Source organism: Cavia porcellus, unplaced genomic scaffold (genome assembly GCF_034190915.1).
Source record: "Cavia porcellus strain 051 isolate PalLab524CR breed Dunkin Hartley unplaced genomic scaffold, mCavPor4.1 scaffold_26, whole genome shotgun sequence".
NCBI lineage: Eukaryota > Metazoa > Chordata > Mammalia > Rodentia > Caviidae > Cavia > Cavia porcellus.
Window position 1 is genome coordinate 17,131,561 of NW_026947509.1, and position 23,824 is coordinate 17,155,384.

Below are 23,824 nucleotides of genomic sequence, written 5' to 3' on the forward strand. Positions count from 1 at the left end.
ACTGTGCATTTTTGTGTCTTACCAACACCCTCGGTTTTAAGTTGGGGGGGCAACCTGCTATTTACCTAAGTGGTTCCAAACCTTCTCCCTCCTAGACTTGACCTCTAGTTGTACTCCTTTGCCCATTAAAACCTGTCTTTCCAACCTTTCCACAAATGCTGGTCTACTGGGCCCTATGACTCTCTGGTTCTCTGTCACATAGAACATTCTTTTCTCATATTTGATTTTCAGTCCATATACCCTTTTTCAGGTTAATTATATTTCCTATAAAGAACAGCTCGGTGGACTCCACCTCCTGATCTACTCTGTCTGTGATTCTTTTTATTTAGCGTATCAAGGTGATCTATATTAGAGATTATAACCAACCTTCTCTGCCTCATTTCTGTTGTGCTCTTTTTCTGCCATTAGTTGTCTGTTTATCTTCTTCATTTTGCTTTCTGCTCCATTCATTGAGGACTCTCTGCCACTGTTCCTGGAATTCTGGTACTTTTCCCTCTCTCTAGAATGTCTTGCAGTATTCTCTGCAGAGTTGGATTGGTGGTCATGAATTCCCCCAATTCCTCTTTGTCTTGGGAGCATCTTGTTTCTCCATTAATTTCTAGAGACAGTTTTTCAGGGTACATCAATCTGGGCTGGAGGTTATTTTCTTTCAGGGCTTGGAATACTTTGCTCCAAGCTCTTCTTGATTTAATGGTCTGGTCGAGAAGTCTGCTGTAATTTTGATGGGTTTTCCTTTGTAAGTAATCTGTTTCTTGTCTCTGACAGCTTTTAATATTCTGTTCTTATATTGAATTTCTGGGAACTTATTATATGCCTGGGTGTAGCTCTGTTTTGGTTGTAGGTAGCTAGAGTTCTGTATGCCTTATACATCTGAATATCATTTCCTTTTTCTGTGTTTGGGAAGTTTTCCTTAATTATTTCTGTGAATAACCTTTGTAGTTCCTGTTTGTACCCCTGCTTCTTCATTCACATTCTTTATTAAGTTATAGATCCTCTTGTCATCTTCTAGCCTTTGTATTGTTACTGCTTGTTTATTATTTTTAAGAAATTTTTCCTTTCATGATCCCACACTCCAAACCTGTCCTTCAGTTTGGATAATCTATCCTTAGTTTCTTTCAAGCAGTTTTGCCAGCTTTCAATGAAGTTTTTAATATCCTGGTAATCTCTTTGACCCTGCTTCAATGTATTCTGTTTTCTTTATATTCATGGTCAAACGATTCTCTCCTTTTTTCGTGTTCCTCCATTCTTACATCTGTGTCTTCTTGAGAGGTGCTTAGCATTTCTTTTATTAATCTACTTTTATCTTGCTTTACTTGGTTAGACATTTCGCTTTTGAACTCGTCTATGGAGTCCCAAGGATACCTCTTTATATCCTGGTGCCATGTCTGATATTGCATGTTTGCTGTCCTCACTCTCCTTTGTATTTACCTTTCCTGGATCAATGTTCTCAGGGTTAGGGGCTGGGGACTTTTGCTTGTTGCTTCTTCTTCTCATATTTTTTGTTTCTTCCATAGGCATATAGGAGACCCCAGTCTCTTCCTTTGTTGGGTATAATTCTTCGGGAAGTGAGTTGGCTAGGTGATCCTACCCCCTCCAGTGTTATTGTGATGCAAACAGGGGCGGCAAATGCTGGCCCCTCTCCTCCAGATCAGTCAACCTGCTAAGGCCTTCACTGTGTTAATATGCACCAGCAGGTAGGGAATTGGTTTGGGACAACTTATTGGGTCTCATCCAGGGGCATGACCCAGTCCAAGCACACCCCACCAATCCCGTCTGGGAAAGGAACAACTGACTGAAGTCACGGCTGTTCCGTGTTCTTGCCAGTCCTGCCAGGTTCCAAGATATGGAACCCTTTTCCATGGAAGGGTTTTATTCCTGGCACTTACCACAGGTCTTTGCAGGTCCCCCGCCACCTCGGCTCTCCATTGGGCCCGCCGATCCCCGACCTTGATACAAGTGTGGTTCCAGTGAGGCAAACCAGTGAGAATTTGGGCAGCTCAGTAAGTCACAGCCGCATGAGTTCAGGCGCTGCAAAGGAGCACCTTTAGCCGTTCCAGTAGTAGCACCAGGAGTGTATGTCTGATTGGTTCTTCTCACCTTAGTTTCTTCCTGGATCGAGAGGATCCACCTCCCTCTGTCCAGGACTCACCATGCTATGTTATTTTGGCATCTAAGTTGACTATCTCCTGGAGTTTCTGTAATCTACTCTTATCTATCTGCCATTTTTACTGGAACCCTGCATTGAGTTGTTTTATGTTTGGTCTCTTTTTTTTTGTTTATTTGATACCAGGGATCAAACTCACAACCTCATGCAGGGGATGTGCCACTGAGCTGTATCTCTGGCCCTTGGTCTCCTTTAATGTAGAAGAGTTCCCCATCTTTGTTGTTCATGACCTTAAAACTTTTGCAGAGTATTACTAAGACATTTTTTAGACTATTGTTTAATTTTTCTCTGATACTGCCTCATGATCAAATTCAGATCATGCATTTCTGGTGTGTGTTAAAGCTTGAAATATAAGGAGACTTATAAACCAAATGCTGTGGCTTGAATATTCCTGTCCCCCCAAATTTATTATTATTGGGGCTGGGGATTTAGCTCAGAGGCATAAGTACCTGCCTTCGATCCCTGGTACCGATAAAAACGAAAAAGCCAAAAAAAAAAAATTTATTATTATTACAGTGAAATCTACTTCCTAATGCAAAAGTATGAAAAGGTGGAGCCTTCAGATGGTTAACTCATGAAGGTGGACTCTCCGTGAATGGTACTAGCACACTTACCAAAGAGGCTTGGAAGGTGTATTTTGCCCCTTTAAGGACAAAGTGAGAGCCACTATCTATGAGAAACAGGTGTTCGCCAGGTAAAAAATGGTTTAGTGCCTTGATCTTAGATTTCTCAGCCTCTAGAACTATAAAGAATAACTCTACATTGCTTATAAGATATAGCTTGAAAACTAAGATACTAGAAAAAAAGTAGATTACCAACAGTGAGGTGAGAAGCAATATAAATGTGAGAAAGGCTGACATTTCTGTGTCTTTTAGCTTAGGTTTTAGAGGTACATTAATGATCTACATGTTCAAAAAAATCAAATCAAAAAAGATAAAGAGGAAAACTAAAACCGAAAGCAAAATGGAACAAATGAACTCAATTATATTTCAAATACCAGTAACTACACTGAAAGGAAAAAGGCATGTAAAATAAGCATAGTATTTAACTACATAACTTCAGTCCTTATTGGAACAGAGGGAAACAGCACACTGTAAACAAATTCTAAACTGTTTAGAATGGTTTTGATTTTTAGTGATGTTGGCAAAGTGCTTCAAAACAACTGTAGATGACACAGAGTTCGATAAACAAGTGTATCGGTTATGGTGTTGAGAGCCACAGTTCTCCATGAGGAAGACAAGATAGAAGAGGGAAGACAAAAGGATCCTTTTTTTTTTTTTTTTTTTAAGACATTCACTTATTGTGCAGCTCAGGCTGGCCTTGACCTCACTATGTAGCCCAGGCTTACCTCTAAACTCACAGCTATCCTCCCGCCTTAGCCTCACAACCACAACAAAAAAGAATACAGAAGTGACACCTGCCAATGAAAATACTGCTGTAAATTCACGATTTCTAAGATGTATACATAGAGGCACATTTGCATGTTCACATATGCAAATATCTTCATTCTTCCTTTGTCTGCTGAAAGGATCAAAAGCAAAAGCATCCTAATGGTAAGGTTTTTACCAAGGTTTTATGGTCAGATCAAAATGGTTTACATAACCTCCTATCCATACTCCATTAGCCAAAACTGAGACAGAGGGAGCTCCAATCCAACCATAATACAAGGAGGCTGGGCAATGCAATCACCTCACATACCCAGAGTAAGAAAACTAAATAAAGTTTAATGGCTACTTGAAGTCTCCCAACACTGCCGAATAAAGCAGGCCTGAGCAAGGACATCAATAAGAATTCTACCTTTCTCAAATTCTCAAATCAAAGGTCAACCAGAGAACTGGTTAACCTTGCAGGAGGAGGTTCTTTTTTTTTTTTTTTTTTTTTTTTTTTTTTGTCTTTTTGAGGTAGGGTTTCACTACGCAGTTCAGGCCAGCCTTGAACTTGTAGAGATTATCCTGCCTCAGCCTCCAGAGTGCTGGAATTACAGACATGCACCAACACACCCAGCAGGAAGCTTATTCTTGATCTAATCATCTAGCAAGTCCCCCCAAAAAGCCAAAAATCATTTCAAAACATCTTCATTCTAACCACCACATACCCTCTTACACAATTCCAAATGAAAAAACTCTAAAAAAAGACTAACTTTATTTAAATCTATAATCACAGAAAAATGATACATGTTTTACTGAAGGTCAGGGGAATATAAAACATATAAGGTACAAAAGTATATCTTCCCACCCTTCCAAAAAACACCAATAATGATTATCAGAAGTAATCATGTTCAAATTTCATTATGTTCTTCCAAACCTTTTTAAAACATACGAGTACATACTAACATACAGGAAGATTTATTTATCTATTCATTCACTCATTACACGCTTGGGTGCATCAACCACATAGTCTAAAACTGAGCTACACCCTCAGCTCCCAAAGATTTTATTTAAAATACATATATTGCTCAACAAATTTATTCATCAACAGTGTGTCATCCACATCTGTACAAACAGAACAATCTTAACATGTAAACACTATTCCATAATATACTTACATGGTAATTTAACCAGTCCCTGACTAACAGACATTAAAAATTCTTTTTTTTTACCTCTTACAAAATGCTCTGCTAATGCTATGCTATTTCACATCCATAGGTATTTGAATTTTTCTCAGAGTCGCCAAAGAAAAGGATAGGGTAAGACAGTCTAATTTTGTCAAGATAATGGTATAACATATCACAAGCAAAATATAGCAAAGGAAATCCACAATTCGACATAGCCCAGTGAAATGTTAACATCCAAGTAGAAAGAAGCAAAATTCTTAATAGTAACACAAAAACAGATTCTCTACAAAGAAATGACAAAACCAGATTCATTCTAAGAAAAAGACACAGATCTTCAGATATGACAAATGTGCATAATTTCCTAAGTTCTCAGAAAGTATGCAACCTAGTCATTTTTCATAAAGATACTACATGACATTATTCGTAAGACTGAAAAATAAACACAAGAACTGAGAAAACTCTAAATCAACTGAAGGAATCTTATACTAGCAAAAAAGCACCATACAGTTTATAAAAGATAATTATGCAACTGGAACAGGAATTTAGCTTACTGGCACAAGCACCTGCCTGACAAGCATAAGGTTGTGAGTTCAATTTCTGGTACCAAAAAAATTATGCAGCTTTAATACATACCAATTGTTTGGAAAAAACATTAAGGTAACTAAAATTTAGCAATAAGAAATACACAGAGCCAGGGACATAGCTCAGTGGCATAGCGCCTGCCTGACAAGCATGACGTTGTAAGTTTGATTCTCAGTATCAAAAAAAAAAAAGAAAAAAGAAAAAGACATACATAATCAAGTAAATATAAGTGGTTAACAAATGTGAAAAATGATCAACTTTACTAAATAACACTAAGAATTTAAACATCAAAAGTGTACTGTTTTTACCTATAATTCACAAAGACAAAATATACTATGGGTAGTATAACTAGAAGGCAAAGGATACTTTAATGTTTTGTTGACAGGAGTAAACAGAAACACAGGGCAAGTTTTAAAATATTTATTGTCAAAAGAATAAAATAAAATATTTATTATCTGAGTAGGTAGGTTTTGTTTTTGCTTTGGCGTTCTCGGAGCATTTTTTGTTTTGGGGGATTTTATCTGTGGGTTTTCATTTGTTTTGGTTTTGGTTTTTGGTTTTGTGAGCCAGGGTCTCGATTTTGTAGTGCAGGGTGGACTTGAACTCACTATATAGCCCAGGCTGGTTTTGAACTAAAAACCATACCCAGCAGTAAAAAGGTTTTAAAACCTACAAATCTAACTATACTAGTTTTCTACCTGCTGGCTTGATTAATATTTAGTTCAAAGTAAAAATCCTAAATTGGAAATGTTTTTACCTCCAGAGCTACTGGTATAATATTTACTAACACCTTAATTCTTTTCTTTGTTAGCACGTTTGTAGTATGTGAAGTTTATATTAATTTTAGGAAATAGGTGCATGTGTACGACACCGCTTGTCTTTTTTAATCCCCTTCCCCTCCTAACCACCTCCCTCCCTCCTAGGATCTCTACTATTTTTGTCACCTGAAACTTTTAGAATTCTCTCCCTGTTTTCAGCTGTCACTGTACTTGTAGTTTCTTTTAACTTTCAAAGTTATGGTTTTTCTTTCTATGAATCTTTCTTATACTAATAATTTGACTATTTCTTTTCATATCACTTCTAGAATTTCCATTATTCACATTTGTCAGCTTGTCTGATCCTCTACTTTCCTCGTATTTTCTTATATTACTTTGTTTTTCTGTTCCACTTGCTAGAAAATTTCCTCAATATTATATTCTATTTTCACTTTAGCTACATTCTTTCATTTTCCAGAGTAATATCTTTTTTCATTTTGTTTTGTTGTTGTTGTTTCCTTTTGGGTTTGTTTTTTGAGACAAGGTCATGCTATATAGTTCTATGGACTTGAACTCCCTATGTAGTCCCATGTTGGCCTCAATCTCAGTGATTCTCCTGCCTCAGCCTCCCAAGTGCTGGAATTAGAGCTAGGGATGTATCTCAGCAGCACAGTGCCTGCCTGCAAGCACAGGTCCTGGCTTCAATTCCTAGTATCAAAAAAAAAATTGAAATAAAAAAATAAAGACCAAGTGCTGGGTTTACAAGCTTGCACTACCACACATAGTTCCATGTGTGTTTGTTTTTATGCAGTTTTTTTTTTTCCTTCTGGTACCAGGAATCAAACTCACAATCTTGTGCTTACCAGGCAAGCTCCTGAGCTGTGGAGCTAAATCCCCAGACCTCTATATGTTTGTTTTTAAAGATGAATCTCACTGTTGCCCAGGCTACACTCAAAATTCCTGGCTCAAATAATCCTCCTATTTGAGTCTCCAGAATAGATAGGACTACAGGGCATATATCATTGCACACGGTCAAGGATTTTGGTATGTTTTAATTAAAACTTTTTCCTTCCTGTCTTGTGTTTCTTCTTTTTTAAGCAAATATGCTAGCTTTAGAACCTTTCCTCAAACAGTTGGTGATCCTTGACTGTCAGCATCAAGACTGAGTGCTAAAAAAGCCAAAAGGACATGCGGATGGTGAAGCTCACAGAGTGACCAGGCAGGCACCCAGCTATTTCCCTGGGAGATCTGAACCAGTCTGTATCTGCAGATCATCCACATATGGAGGAATTCTCTCTCTTTCCTAGAACACTTTTTTTTAAGTGCTTCTTTGCAGTACATGCAGGTTACAATCACCTTGGGGAGCAGGGACATGTACATACTACAGCTTCTTCATCTTGACTTATGTTACTGCATATAATGTTTACATTCATTGGGGTTATTAGATTCCTGTACATGGTGTATCTTTATTCTACATATTTCCCCTTCCCCTCATCCTCACTCCCACCCTGTTCCCCTGAATCTCTTCCCTACTGCAGGAGATCCATCTCCTGGTCTTGTTCTATTCATTCATTATTACTCTCTTTGTTTATATTTTGCCTCACTTAAATGAGAGATACCACATGGTATTTAAGCTTGTATGTCTGGTTTATTTCATTCAACATTATTTTTCAGGTGCATCCATTTTCCTACAAATATCTCAAATCTATCACTCTTTATAGCCAAGTAGTACTCCATTATATATAGATACATTTTCTTTATCCAGTCACCTTTTGATGGGTATACAGACTGCTTTCCAGGAAAAACTCTTTTATTCTCATTGTCTCATAAGTATACAGTAAGAATTTTCCACAGGTTAACATGATTCTACAATCTACTGAATATAGAATCGATTAGAAGAATCCAAGTATTTTCTATCAAGCTATACATTATGTTTGCAAAAACATAAAACAATATAATTTTTCTCGTTAAATTTTATTCTGTTTTAGAACACATACTTCTGTCTTTTAAAAACTTGGGTATAAAGTATATAACAGACCCTTTAAGTATTTCAAAACTTTTAAGTCTCATTTTATGCTATAAATATCAGTAAACCACAAACTGCACTCCTTTCTATTCCTCAGTAACTTTTTAAAACTCTCTCATCCCAAGTCCACTTCCTTAATTTTAAAAAGTATGAAGGACTGGGGCTGGGGATTTAGCTCAGCGGCATAAGCACCTGCCTTGCAAGCAGGCAGTAGTGAGTTCAATCCCCGGTACCGATAATAAAGAAAAAAGACCCCCCCACAAAAAAAAAAAAGTATGAAGGACTTATCACAAAAAAAAGTTATCTCAGATAGCGTATGTCAAGAAGCAGTCAAAAACCATGCACATTTGCCTGTTGCTTCAATTATTTCTATGAAGGTCACAGGCAGCCATGCAAGAAATACCAAAGCTCCACAGCAGATCTTGGAGATGGCAGCACTGGCAGAGAAAACAAATTCAAGTACAGGAAAAAATTGGTATTACAAGAGAATGAATCACTGATCCCTCAGTAACAAAAGGATGCAAACTAAAAAACCAAGCAGCCCAGGGCTAGCTGGTCATGAAGGTATGTCACTAGTTGGGGAACCCAGGTCAGTTACTAATAGTAGCAAACTTAGCACCCTGTACCTGCAGTAGTCACAAGAGCTAAGGTGAGGGAAGTCTGTACTGTTGAGTTCCAAGCACCATCTTCTATCCTGGTCCCAGGTTCATTCTGTCCGTGGGCCCTCAGAATAAGTACCAGGCTTTCTTGAAATGAAGAACGTACTGCTATCCACAGAGCAAGTCATCCTGTCCTCTGCTGTGGCATTCGCAAATGTTTTCAGGCTCAGGACTCAGCCCTATAACCCTTTCCAAGCCTCCTTGGAGAAGAAAAGGCAGAAGCAAAAAAAAAAAAAAAACTGAATTATAACTTCCACTTAAAAAGAAAAATGGAAGTCATATCCATAGTGTCCTTTTCCAATCCACTTTATTATCAGTTCTTCCATATCATTCAAAGTACTTTGCCCTCAGGTAACCTAAGCCCATAAGCCACTGCCCAGCCATCTGGAAACCCTGACTTTCGGTAATCTCTCAAAATCTTCCCCTATATAATTAGTCTACCAGTACTCTGAAGCCAGCCTCCTCCCCAGGAAGATCTGTAAGACTGCAGCAGCTCATTTGCACTTGATGGTAACATAATGCACAAAATCAGTCATAACCCAAGTGAAGTCTTTTGTACGTTCACTTGAACCACTGGAATTTTTCTGTCTCCTCTTGACTCCTTCTACTTTACCTTAGGTAGACAGCCAATAAGGAAACTGCCTTTGTTAAACTATTCACTCCAAAACCTCACATCCTTGCTAACTTGGTTCAAAAATTTCATCTAACACTTCAGCCTCTCCAATATTGATCATTTCAATATCTTTCTTTACTCCCACTCAGCCACTTTCTGCCGGGCCCTAAGCTTTGTCACAGTAATATACAATACTTCTAAGCACTGTATGCCAAATCAACTTGTTCTCTGCCATTCCACCTTTTCTTGTATCGCATCAGGACCACTAATCCAAGGATTCCATCACACTTCACTGCCCATAACCCACCTCATGACCTCACTCCCTAGTTTAGATTACATGATCTAAACTAACTGCCTAATCATGATTACCCAGTCTTACTCCCTAACCATGATCCCACCCTTCCTTATCTATAGCCTGGAATTCCTGAATTCTTTCCCTCTCTCTCCATCCATCACACCAAGATGCTAACACTGGGTCAACTTCCATAACCAAGCAGCTGATCTGGGGGAGGGGGGCAGTAAGGTGGGGAAGGAGAAAGGGGAGGAGAGAGGGAGGAGACAAAGAAAAAGAAAGAAAAGAAAAGAATGGAAGGAAGGGAGGGCAACAGGATTCGAGAGGGATGAAGAGGCAGCAATTTGCTAGGCATTTCCACTTTAAATGAGTAAGTACAAGGGTTTTGTTGTTGTTTTTTGGTTTTTGGGTGGTTTTTTGTTTTCTTGTGGTTTGTTTCTTTTTATTTGTTTTTGTTTTGTTTTGTCTTTTTAGGCTGGTCTTGGGCTCACTTTGTAGACCAGGCTGGTCTCAAACTTGCAAACTAGTGGACCCTCACCACTTCAAAACAATCCCACATTTCACTAGGCACTGTACTCTTCTTTCCCTCAAGGCTGTTTCTAGCCTTCTCCTCTCCAGGATTAGCGAGCACTTCCCTAACTGTCCCAAACCTTTCATTCACCACTATTATCATACTCTCTGGCACCTTTTCTTGCCCCAAGATAGGAAGCTGTTTCCTCCTCCCCAGGTTCAGTCCTCCCTCAGTCAACACGGATTCCATCATCTTACTAAACCTAATGTTCCTATATTTCCCTTTACCATCTGTTCACATTTATTCATACAGCAACTCAAGCATGGCTACTTTCTATGTTTGATCTAACATGTCTTTTTTTGGTGGAGACAGGGTTAAGACAGGGTCTTGCTATATCACTATATAGTTCAGACTGGCTTTCCACTCACTATATAGCCCAGGCTGGCCTTGAACTCTCAGGGCAAGGATCTCCTGCCTGAGCCTCCCAAATGCTGAGATTATAGGCAAGCAGCACCACACTCAGCCTAATCTGTCTTCTGAATACAGTGCTGCTTTTTCTATAGTCTAATAATCTTCATGGCCGTTTACCTTATTAAACATCCAGGAAACTTAATACCTGTCTAACAATATCTCAACTTTTCCAATTAATATTCAGATTTTAACTCTTACCAGGTCTGGTTTTAATGGCTGCTTTTGAGTAGATTTTTCTCCCAGGTCTTATGAGACATCCCCAAAGCAAAAGCGGCAGGAAGACCTTAGATGTGCAGTTTCTCTTTGGATCCTCACTGGTGTTGGCAGCAAGGAGATGCTCAGGTCCCAAGGCTGGACTGGTGCCATCTCATCTTTCAGACTGTGATGCTGGCTCCCATTCCTGGTATCCAGGTTGTGACTCTGAATCTGCATTCACACGGTCCTTTGTCATGATGCTTGCTGTTCCACCAGCCCTCTAAGTTCCTCCACCTCCCTTACAGTACTATGACAGAATTTCAATGGAGTATTATAACAGGCTCTCTATAAAGCCACTTTCTTCTGCCACTGCTGTGCTGTCTCCAATGCTAGCACAGCATTAAAATGCACAGGGAGCTGGGTGTGGTGGCTCACACCTGTAATCCCAGCACTCAGGAGGCTGAGGCAAGAGGATCCTTGCAAGTTCGAGACCAGCCTGGTCTACAAAGTGAGCCCAAGTCCAGCCTGCACTGCATAGGGAGACCCTTTCTCAAAAGATGAAACAAAAATAGCAGCACAGCAAGCTGCTTCCTCTCAAGATTCCAAAAAATGAGCAGAGCCAAAAGCCCTGTGTTGTTAACTGTCTCTTTGTGGCCTTTAACACCCCTTAAAATCCTAGAACTTTGGCCAGACAAGCAAATTCAGAACATATAATTCTCAAAATCTCTTTTCCCTGACTCTGTCCCCACTTTTTCCCATCACCTACTAGGTCTGAAGAGGATGGAGTTACCACTTCCAAGTCATCTTCTTTCCTCCTAGGAGGCACTAGGCCTTAACTTCAGCCTTAATGCTAAATGATAACATTGCACTCTACAGGAGAAACTAACATTAGAGCTTACCGGAAGTAAACTCTTCATTTGGAAACAGCAGGCAACTTGGAACTTTGGAAAATCAAAGGCAAACATACTTTATAGTGACTCAAAATTCCCCCCAAATTTCACCCTTTCACAAATTCGACCAATTAGTATCTGCTATACATTGCATATGCTAGAAACACAAAGATTAGATTTAGGGAACTGCCTCTAGGAGTAAGAAGACCACAAATACAGAAAATTACAGTGAAATTTTATGTGCTACACTTACCAAAACAAACAGAAGAGAAATACACATAACCCATTTGTCAATGATATGTTCACCAAACTAAAAATGTGTACCACAGCAGATGGACAATACAAGTGACTCTACAATTTAACTGTCATTACTCTTTCTCTTACATACTTCATTTTCTTTTCTACTCACAACATGAAAAATCAGAAACTATGCCTTAATGAAAAGAGCAAGAAAAAGCAAGAATCAGGTTCAAGTTTCTTCATTAATGAAAATAAATATGCAGAACTAAAGCACTAATCAAAGTAGGTTTAGGGCAAAAGAAAGCAGGTAAAACCTTAGAAAATCACTTCTAGAGACTAATGAAGTAAGTAAATACTTCTAGCTGGATGTGATGGTACACACTTGTAATCCAGCACTTGGGAGGCTGAGGCAGAACTGTGGTAAGTTCAAAGCTACCCTGGGCTATGTATTGAATTCAAGGCCAGCCTAGACTACATAGCAAGAAAGAAAATAAAGGAAAAGAAAGTTTTATTTTTCTTTGCAGTGTCTGTGAAATTCTTTATAATATACTATGTCTTCAATTTTTGTAGCCCTAACTCCTAGTAAATAATATGCTTATATTGTTGTATTAATGTCTGGAAGAATTTTTCTGTACAAAGTTTTCTGTCTTCTATTTGAATTAACTAATGAAATTAAAATGTTATGTACTTTATAACAATGGGGGTCAAAATAAAATAAAGGGGAAAAAATTTTTTGAGAAAGGGTCTGGCTACTTAGCATTTCACAGTGGTGAAAAAACCTCATGAAATAATGTACCAATGTTCCCTAACAACTTTTTTTTTTTTTTTTTTTTTGTACCAGGGATCAAACTCACAACCTTATGTTTGTTAGGCAAGCATTTATGCCACTGAGTTAAATTCCCAGTTTCCTCACAATGTTTTGAGACTACAGTGATTTCCAAGTAGGTAATCCACAACACTACCACTACCTAAGCCAGGATGTTCAACAAAGCACCTACTACAACAGAAGCAAACTACATATGCTCTAACCAACCAAAATAGGCACAAATGTTTTGTGTAAAGAATTAATAGACAAGTATTTGTCAGTATGAGCAATCCATTTAATTGTCTTGTTTGGATTCTTGGAAATTTACTTACATCCCCTTTTCTGCATTTATATTTTTGATTTCCCTACTGTATGAATATCTATGGTCAGCAGAGCCTTGTCTCTTAAAGTCAAAAAAGCCAAATATTCACCTTTTCAGCTTCCCTTGCAGCTGGCTAACAGACAATGGCCTAAACTCAACCAATCCAAAACAACCACTGAAAAATCGGAAGATAATACCACAAAGAATGGTAAAGAGAACAACTCTCCAGTAACAATTATTTCCCCAGGAAGCAACAGGGTCCAGTGTCCATGCTACTAGCGGTACACACTGCAGAATCCATTATCCAAGCCACAGTACTCCCCAAACCCCATCCCCAGCCTGGAATGCGCCACCACATCCAGCAATCCTTGTATGCTTTTTATTTATTTTTTTTTTTTTTTTGTACAAGCTCTCAAACTCATGACCTCATGCTTGCCAGGCAGATGTTGTGAGACTGAGCTATATTTCTAGCTCTCTGGTGTGCTTAAATCACAGTTCTTGCAAAAAAAAAAATAGTAGAGAGCAATAATATAGTAAGGCAAGAGGTATTCCGGCCTACAAAGGGTTTGTGTACAATATTTTGGAAAACAGACCACTCAGGATATTATACAACTTAAGTTCAGATCTGATAATTAAGTTATTACCAGAAATTTGTCACTTTTTATGCATTCTAAAACTTTTCTGTTCCATGTACCATATTATACAATAATCTAATTTTATCTTTAATATTATCTTACCATCAACTAATGTTACAGGACTTAAAAAACAGTAAATTCTACTTTTGCTACATTCAAACTCTGGATACACTTCAAAAAGGGCAACAAAAGAAAGAGACCTACTTTCTCCAATTTGCTTGAATGAGAATCAAGAGATATGCCTAAAACTGAGCATTGTGACAAGCATGTGTCATCCCAGCTACTTAGAGGCTAAGGTAGAAGGATCTCAAATTCAAGGCCAACCTAGGCAATTTAGTGAGGCCCTGTCTCAAAATACAATTTTTAGAAAGCGGGTTAGGGATGTAGCTCAGCACTAGGGACCTTGCTTAGAATGAACAAGGTCTTGGGTTCAATCCACAGTACTAAAAGAAAAAAAAGAAACTTAAATGCTGGAACCTTAGACAAAAAGTAAAGTCTACCCTCCCCCAACCACTTGATAGTAGGGACTGAACCTAAAGCGTTCACATTTTGTTCAGGCTAGGCTTGACTCACGATCTGCCTGCCTCAGTCTCCCAGAGTGCTGAGATCACTGATGTGTGACACTACACCCAGCTAAAAGTCAGATCTTGAAAGAAATAAAATGGGGGCTGGGGATTTAGCTCAGTGGCATAAGCACCTGCCTTGCAAGAAGGCGGTCGTGAGTTCGATCCCCGGTACCAGAAAAAAGACAAAAAAAAAAGAAATAAAATGATATTAAACCACACATAAAATTTGAAATATTCATTCAAAAGATTTGTGAGTGTTTGTGTGCGTGTATTACTGTTACCATTACTTCAGAAAACAAGACAGAATACTTAGAAACTAAAATGTATATGAAATGAATTCATAAATTATGAACTAAGTAAAGATGTAGTGACATTAGTGGTCAAGCTACAGAGTACATTCCACCTTCACTCACTCAATCTCAGACCACGGTTTGTTAAGAGGAGTCACACACAAAACCATCACATTCATCTCAAAACAGAAAGGTAGCCCTGTGACCTCCACACTTAGCTGGACAACCCAGGAGGATTCCAAATTCGAGTCCCACGTAGGCCTAATGATTTAGTGACACCCTGCCTGTCTGACAATAAAATATAAAAAGCACTGGGCATGTAGTTCAGTGGAAAGCCTCCAGCTGGAGGGGAGGCCAGCCTTTCCCCCTGCACATCAATAGGAGCTCAATATTCGTTAACTGTACACAATTCCTATGACTACATGTACATAGTAAACATTTCCATAAATTGATTTCATATAGTAGTTTACACAGGCAACGTGCTTCCAGGCTTCCAAAACACTGTCGCAAGCATTCTCGAGCCAAGGATACAGCTGAGCAGCACTGCGCCTGCTGGGCAAGCTCAAGGTAGTGAGTTCGTCCCGGTATTGAAAAGAAAAGAAAAAAAAAAGAAAGAATTTTCAAAACCAGACAGCTTGTTAAAAGTTAGACTTGCACTGGATGTGATGTTGCATACGTGTAATCTCAACAACTTTGGAGACTGAGATAGGAGGAACCCAAATTTGCGACTGACCCAGGCAAAAAAAAAAAGCGAGATCTATTCGCACAACTACTAAGTGGCAAAGGAGACTGTGAAACCTCAGTAACTTATTTTATGGCATCACAGTATCTACAGCTGTGGTTCAACTTTCCTGTTACACGGTCACTACTATCTCTCTTTGATCTGCTCCTTGAAAGTCTCTTACGATGTCCCATTCATGTCCACATCCCCAATTCACACAAGACTTGGACCATAAACGTGCACAGTAAACAGCAAAATTCTCTCGCCTCCTGCAAGCCTGCCCTTTCCTAATGAGGCACTAGCCCTGAGTCTGATTTATTCTCAACCCAGTGTCTTTCACCCACGCCCACCTTTGCCACTCTCAGCCTCCGCAACTCGATGTCCACAGCTGCACCACTGAAGCGGGCGGCACGGCACACACTGATGCGCTTTCCCCAAGAAAATTACCCAAGGGCTAATGCTTTTCCCCTTAAGTTTATAGCAATGGCTCCCCAGTTCCTACTGCAGCCCTACCCGGGAGAGAAGACTGGGTCCTGAGTCCCGCTCCGCCCGGGGTGTGGGGTTCCGGGCGGGGCCGGTTCGGCACCACCCGCCCCGCGAACACTGGCGCCCGCGTAGCGCGGGGCCCCGGCTCTCCACAGCCTGGCCGAGCCGCTGAGCCGCTGAGCCGCCTGCCAGCGAAGTCCGCAAACTGGACCCCGCACAGCTTGCACTCAGTGCCCCAGGACGCCCCAGACCTACCCGAGCAGGCAGTGGTCACAGACGACGCCACGACTACCCTTGCTGACCGTGTACGCCAAGGGATCCGAACGGAAGAGCAGCTCTCCGGGACGCAGAGGGGCGACGGCGCGCAGCCCGTTTCCTCTGTCGGCGGTCGTGAACTTTTCCACCTTCAGCGGCTCCATCGTCTCGCAAGTCCAGCACCTCAGAAGTGCACCGAGTTCCTCCGCTAGCTTCCCGCGGGCTGTTGGGGCCGCGCGCCGGCCTCCTGCGCGCATGCGTGCACCCGAGGGGCGGGACGCGCTGCAGGACCTCTGCGCATGCTCACACAGACCCTGGGAGAGCGGCGTGTGGTGCCTTGAGACTCAATTGAGCCTCTACGGGAGACTCGGAAGTTGACTCTTCCAATATTTTATGATGGTGATTTCAGTACTTATGGAAAAGTTGAAAGAACAGTACGGTGAACAGTTTACTCTCCATTTCGACTAAACAGTTCTTAACTGCATACCAGTTCTGATCGCTCACTCCTCATCTGTATTGGAATGTGTGTGCGCAGTATTGTTAAACCTATTTGAAGTGAACTGTGTTGTTGGATCGTTTAAAGTGGTAGACATCAAGTCATTTCATAACTATTACTTTACATCGTAATATTTCATAATTGGATATTTTGATATGTTCACAGAATAAAGGCACTATCCAGCTAGTTGTAGTGGTGCACACCTGTAATCCCAGCGCTTAGCAAGCTGAGACAAGAGGCTTGTCACCAGTTCAAGACCAGCCTGGGCCCATAGTGAGTTCAGCGCCAGCCTGAACTACATAACAAGATCCTGTCTCAAGAAAAAAAAAAATTAGTTTTAAAAAAAAATTAAAAACACTAAGGCTACAGTATCCTCACACATGAGAACATTACACATACTAGCAAAAAAAAAAAAAAAAATTGAAGTGTGGGGTTTGTTTTGTAAGTGGCTGGGGTTTTGTTTGTTGACCAGAATCCAGTGAAAGACCGAGCTTCCTCACCCTACCACCACCACAACACTGAGCTTTTTCAGAGCCTAAAGTAGGAATTATAAAAGCGTTGCACTTTAATCATTTGGGTCCTCACCACCTCCACCATGGTTTCATTTAACTTGTTCCTCTATTCCCTATACTTCCCAAAATTTTTAAATTAAGTCTAAATACCAGAATCTAGTGATTTTTTTTTCTTCTGGTTTGATTTGGTTTGATTATACTACTAGAGACTGAAACCAGGGCTTCTTCACTGAGCTACAACCCAACTCTTTTTAATTTTTTTAGAGACAGGGTCTTGCTAAGTCACTAAGTTGCCAAAGCTGGGCTTGAACTCAGGATCTTGCTGCCTCAGCCTCTCATAGTGCTGGTATTACAGTTATACACCACCATTCCTGGCTCAGAATCTAGAGTTTTGATTTAAATGAAACATTCTGTAAAGAAAAAATTACTACAAATGATATTATTTGCTTTGTAATATATATGTCATGTCCGAAGGTACATACTATCAGGTTATTCTACTATTAATCAACCAGGCATGTTGACACAACTGTAATCACTGCACCAGGGAAATTGAGGCAAGAGGACCAGTATGAATTCAAGGCTACTCTGCTACACTGTGAGTTGGAGGACAACCTGAACTACATAGCGAGACCCTAGATCAACAAACCAAGAATAATGAAAACAAAATTGATCATTTGTTTAGTGACTATAAGAGGACATTTTACCCTTACAATTAGTAAGTACAATGTAATATTTGTACAGTACTATTAAATTAATGCTAGTAGGTAAAACTGTGGAGGATACTCTAGCACTATGAGAACAGCCTAATTCCCACAATGTGAAGAGACAGACTTTACTGGAAAATTCCAGAAATGGCATTAGTTTAGCAAATAACACAGTGGGCCAAGACTCCAAAAATCCAGTGCTGCTATATGATCTTTGTTAACTTCTCCAAGCCTGTTTACAATGAAGATAATAATGTCTTACAAATGAGTTTGGTACAAGCATTCTTAAAAAATCTTTAAAGCATCATATAAATGTATGGATGGATTATTCCAAGTTAAGACTTTCACATCTATAAATGTAGGATAAAGCCTACATACTGCATGCTACCAGTGCTATCATCATAATTATCTCATACTACTGTTTAGTATTAAGCATGATACCTACAAGGAGTCAAAGGATAGTTTATTGAACTAAATAGCATGTCATTAGGAGTTCTGGAGAATCAGGGACTAATTCTACCGTAAAACATTCTCTCTTTTTTTTTTTTCTTCCATTTGGAGCATAATAAGAAAAACATTCTCAATTTCTGAAGATCGTGAAAAAAGAGTTCTCAGAAAAATATGTCAGAAGACTACAGATCTGTAGTGTTGCTAATTCCACAATGTGATTCCAGACATGACTCAGTTCCCCTAATATATGTCTTACTCCCCCTTCACTCAGCCCTAAAACTCAATGCCCTCAGTCTTAGAGGACTGCCCCATTCTTTCAGTCTTTCCCATGGGCCGTTCTCTATTTCATTTCCTACTGAAAAGACCAAGGATGTAGAACTGATGGTGAGACATTGTCTACCATGAAGAAAAAAGGTGTCATGGGAAATGGTGGAAGGAAAAAGAAGAGCCCTATATTCCTGGATTGTTCTTCTGGGTGGCCTATTACATCAGAAAGTCTGCTTGTTTTCTTTTCTTTTCAGTACTAGAGAGGAAACCACTGAGCTACACCCCAACTCTTTTTATTTTGAGGCAGGGTCTCACTTTGCAGTCTAGACTAGCCAAAACTCACAATCTTTTTGCATCAGCCTCTGGAGTAGCTTGAATTACAGATGTGCACCTCCACAGTGGGCCTGACTGCTAGTTTAAGTCATCCTATTTTGATCTGTGTTAGAGGCTCTGCAAATCAACCCCCTCATTGTCGAGTTGCAAAGACTGAAAGGAGTTCTGATTACTAGATATAGCCTCAGAATCCCCACTCTGGGCCAGAGCCAAAGCTTGAATTAAGTCACGGTTACTCCATGACTCACACCGGCTTCTCCAACCCCCATGGGCATCCTGTGTTCAGCACTTCAAATCCAACTTTTTAATAACATCCATCTTGGCTTAAATAAGTCAAACTTTTTTTATATCCTCAACCTTCCAGTTGTTTGATATCCTTCAGAGATTGCCTTTTGTGCAGCTTATAATGCCATATCCTCCTTCCCTTCTTACAATAGCCAAGCATGCTAGCCTATTTTTAGTTCCTGCAGAGTACTACACTCTCCTACCTCAGGGTTTGCCACCTGCAAGTGAGTGTGCACACAAGTGCACACTTCATCTCACGGTTAGCTCCTTTGTATAGTTCAGTTTTTAGCTTAAATGACCCTACTTGAAGACAAGTTTCCCAACCCATCTATATACTAAGTTCTAGTTGCCATTCTTTAGCAAAACATTCTTTCTTATCTAACACATAACTAATTGCAATTGCTTCTGGCTGTCATAATTATTATTTCACTTTTTTATCTCTTCTACAGTAGCTACACACTTGTGTCAGTGATATATTGCTGGATCCACAATTTAGCACAGTGCCTGGCTTATAGTAAATGCTTTATAATTATGCGAATGAATATAGTTCTTAAGGGTATTTCTTTAGAATTTATAAGGCTTACATAAACCAAACAACTTTATATGGAGGCTAGAGGTAAATTGAGACTTAACTGGCCTCCTCTGTGAACATGAAAGAAATTTATACAACTGAGTTTAAGTTGTTTACCTAAGCATGTACTACTTGGATAGTGGAATGCGGATAAGCCCTGTGTTGCTTTAATTGCTTGTACCCAAGTCTGGGTGAATAAAAGGGACACCAGCTACAAGCAGTAGCCCCTGGCTGCCTGCATGTCAAGTTGACATCGTGTCTCTTTCATTCATCCTCACTGACTTTTGAGTCAGGGAACAAACTGGTAGCAGGTCCTGTAATACTCCCACGATCTTGTTTTGACTGATTAGACTCTGTTCCATTCTGTATGATAGTATCAAGTTTGAGGATATAGGCAACTACTTTGAAGGCAATAAGATTCACTAAGATGCCCATTCTGGTTTGACTATTGTCTTCTTTGGAAGTCCTGTAATGTTTACAATGCCTAAGTTTTATTGGTCTTGTTCTCTACTGTTTTGTCCTACTTTATAATATCTAATGAGATAGACAATTCTTTTTAAGGAAACAAGAGACAACGTTGATAACCATTGTTGATAACCTTGTACTCTGTTCTACACCATGTGCTATGTCTATCCTTAGATTTGACTGACAGCTTTGTTTTGCCATATTTGACTGTATTCTCTCCCCCCCAAAAAAGTAATAAGCACTAAGGAGTAATAAAATTCAAAATGTGTAAATTTTGTTGTAAAAAAGAGAGGGAAAAAAAATAAAAAGAGCTCTAACGGATATAACAGCAAGTGTGTTTAGGGGTGTTAAATAGCTGACTATATCAATGTTTTTGGATCATTGAACACAGCTGTTTGCAGTCTCCCTGTTTGAATGTCCACCTTGTATTCTTTGATACTGTGATTTGAGCAACTATTTTCAAGATGATAATATGTAATCTATTAACAGGTGATTTCTTACTGTTATGGTTTTTTTTTGTAGTTCTGTATTACGTGTACCCTTACACCGCTTTGTTTTGTTTTGTGTTTTTCTCTTTTTCCTCTTAAAAAAAAAAAAAACAACTGGTAGCAGGACAAGGACCCTACCAGAAGCGCCTGGGTGGGGAGAGCCCTGAGGGATGGGCTGATTCCCCGTGAGTGGCACCTGGGAGAAGAACCTGAGGACCTGCAGTGTAGCCAGTCTCTGACAACCTCACAAAGGGTAGACACATTGATCTGTACTTCAAAGGCAAGAAAGGTGTATAATGAAAAGTAAATCTCTTTCATCACAGTCAGAAAATGATCTGATTCTCCTCAGCACTGTTGTCAGGTTTTCTTTTTTATAGTGCTGGGAATTCAACTCAGGGCCCCTGTTACAGATTTCAGAGATTATGTATATGCAGGCAAATATGAGTTTCTTTTTTAAGCACTCATGAACCCAAAGCCTGAGTCATGGATGAGAGATTATTTAATTATAAAATTGACATGCTCTGCTTTCCAGAATTCTTAACAATGAATCATGAACACCAGATTCCCGATTTTCTTAATGATAAAAGTGATAGAAACCACAAAAATTGTTGATTCAACTTTTTTTTTCAAGAGGGTCATACTATGTTGCCAAAGCTAGCCCGGACCTGCAGGGCTCAAGTGACCTTCCAGCCCAGCCTACTAACTAGCTGAGATTACAGGCACACACCACCAAGCTTGGCTTTCAAAATTTGTTTTGAGACAGTCTGATTATGTAGTTCAGATTGGCCTTGAACTCACTATGTAGCCCAGACTGGTCTGGAATTTGCAGCAATCTTCCTGTCTCAGCCTCCCAAGTGCTGGAATTACAGGTGGGCACCACCATATTTTGTGTGCTTTCAACATTTTTGAAAATTGTGTACGATCACATTGTGCTGGGATATACAATAGAAAGGAAGCTCAGAACCCCTGGGCTCCTGGTCCTGTGTTCAACAATTTTTATGGAATGTCTCTCTTGTAGGAAAACAGTAAAAAAGAAAAAAAAAGTCATTTATTTTAAGGTGAACTAAAAATGTTAGAATGGGTTCATATTATATTGGGCATATACTACATCACTACATGTATAATAAGTTAATCCTGAAACTGACACTCTTTCTACAAGTCTGAGAAAATATTTGATATCCCAATGACAAACACTTATCCATTTGCTTCTCAAAGCAATCTAAAATGAATTTTATTTTTTTATTTTGGTACCAGGCAAGAATCAAACTCACAACCTTGAGCTTGCCAGGTAGGCACTTTGCCACTAATCTATATCCCCAGCCCTAAAATGAATTTTAAAAATACACACAAATCAGTGTTTTCCTGCCCTACTGTTTTCATCTTTTCACAGTTTTGCCTTGTGTGTGTGACGCTGGCGGTGGAACTTGAGGCCATGCACATGTTAAGCACGAGTTGAGCTCAGCACATCGACAGCACACCTCTGTTCTGGCTGTGACTAGACATCTCCTAAAGCCTCCTGCGGACATAGATGGGGCTTTTCAGAGGTGGCTGGATCTAGAGTGTGTGATGCTGGAATTGACTCACAATGGAGCACCAGGATCAAGGATGTGAGTGGTACCTCCCTCCAAGGGAGGCCAGCTTGGATAAAATATAAGGGATGAAAGAGGCTGATCATTTGTCACTTGCTTACTTTGCTACCTTCTGCCCTCTGACTGTTTCTCCTCTGCAGTGCCTATCTCCCATGCCACCCTGCCTTGAACCAGCCAGTTGAAACCTCTGCAAACTATAAGGCAAATATATCTTTTCTCCTTTAACTTCAGGTGTCATGTAGTTTATCTCAGGAACAAGAAGTAACTAAGTAACTAAGACATCTTTGCAGTTAAAGAGCACATGAAAAAAAAAAAATAGAGATGGACATGGTGGTATGTACCTGTGATCCTGGCACTTGAGAGGCTGAGGCAGGAGGATTATTGGGCATTTGGCGCCAGCCTGGGCTACCTAGTGAGTTCAAAGCCAGTTTGAGCTACATAGTAAGACCTTGTTTCAAAGAAAAAACGAACAAAAAACTACCCATAAAATTCGATTCCCTATAAGCCCTAATTGTAAGGCTTTTTCCCTAATTATAAGTTTTATATTTAGCTCAGCAGCACAAGCTCCTGACTGGCAAATGCAAGGTTGTGAGTTCAGTCTCTGGTACAAACAAAACAAAACAAAACCCACTAAAGTTTTATTAGCAAGAGATACATTTTAAAATGGGAAGAAAAACTGTGCAAGGAAAGTAACTGGAATGGGGACAGGAGAAAAGAAGAAAGGGAAAAGGAAAAAAAGATATTACTAATTTCTTTTAGTTAACTGAAAAGAAAGGTTTGTGCTAATATTGTTTAGACAATTTTTTCACATCATATCATATAATATAAATAACTACTTTGAAGATAACAAAACACAATGTATTAACCAGTTATTTTCCTATTACCTTGTTTTGAAATTTTATTTTCTCTTTAATATTGAATTTTATGAGATAACATAATAGTAGCTGTATGTGTTTAATATGGAATTAACTCAGCAGTTTTAGTGATAAACTTAGTAAATATTTAGCCAAGAATTACTGGGTTATTTTAAAAAGTCTTTTACATATCTCATCAGGAAACTAAATTTATTTTTCAAGCATTTAAATAGTGCAAAAATCTACTCAGTGTACATGATAAATCTCTTCCTTCTCTATTAAACTCCATAGCTTGTAGCTTAGAGACCATCAACTAGTCATCAATTCAGGAGTATGCTGATTTTACAAGCTATATCAAATAGTCCTGGAGTAATGCAAGAATGGGATATTGTTGATAAGTGTTACTGAAATACTTCTAGTATTCCTACCAGGACTTTTAATGACAAGTATTAGAATTCTATCCCAAAATAGTTTAACACATTTCCACTGACTTGAGTCACTGGTGGAACACATATGGCTGCTCCAAGTAGCAGTTTGAATCAGCGGTGGTACATGCAGGACTGTAATGGGAAACACTGAACAGTTCCATCAGCGGTACAAGCCGCCCTACAGTCATGCAAGCATGACCTCATTGTGAACATATTAATACAAATATTTACCCCTTGTTTAGCTTCACTTATGTTAATTCTGAGACTTCAGTCTATGAGTGGCCACCTCACCAAACACAATTGCTCTTAGGAACAATTCACTTGATTCTTGTTACCTAAGCTTACCATGT

The 23,824-nt window shown here is 39.4% G+C and overlaps 1 protein-coding gene across 5 annotated transcripts in view; it reads right to left on the bottom strand.

Annotated features, from left to right (window-relative positions):
• Positions 1–16,294, bottom strand: part of Smyd3 (SET and MYND domain containing 3) — a 715,019-nt gene extending 698,725 nt beyond the window's left edge. For 2 of the 5 annotated variants that reach the window (XR_010043331.1, XM_063236766.1), the window contains exon 1: positions 16,033–16,293. Coding sequence is in view for 4 of the 5 variants with exons in the window: in XM_063236766.1 (XP_063092836.1) it covers positions 16,033–16,289 (257 nt within the window). In the remaining variant the exon portion in view is untranslated. Of the gene's footprint in view, positions 1–16,032 lie in introns of all 5 variants that reach the window. The other 3 variants (XM_063236765.1, XM_003474265.5, XM_063236767.1) reach the window with 3 other exon arrangements.
• Positions 16,295–23,824: the final 7,530 nt, after the last annotated feature.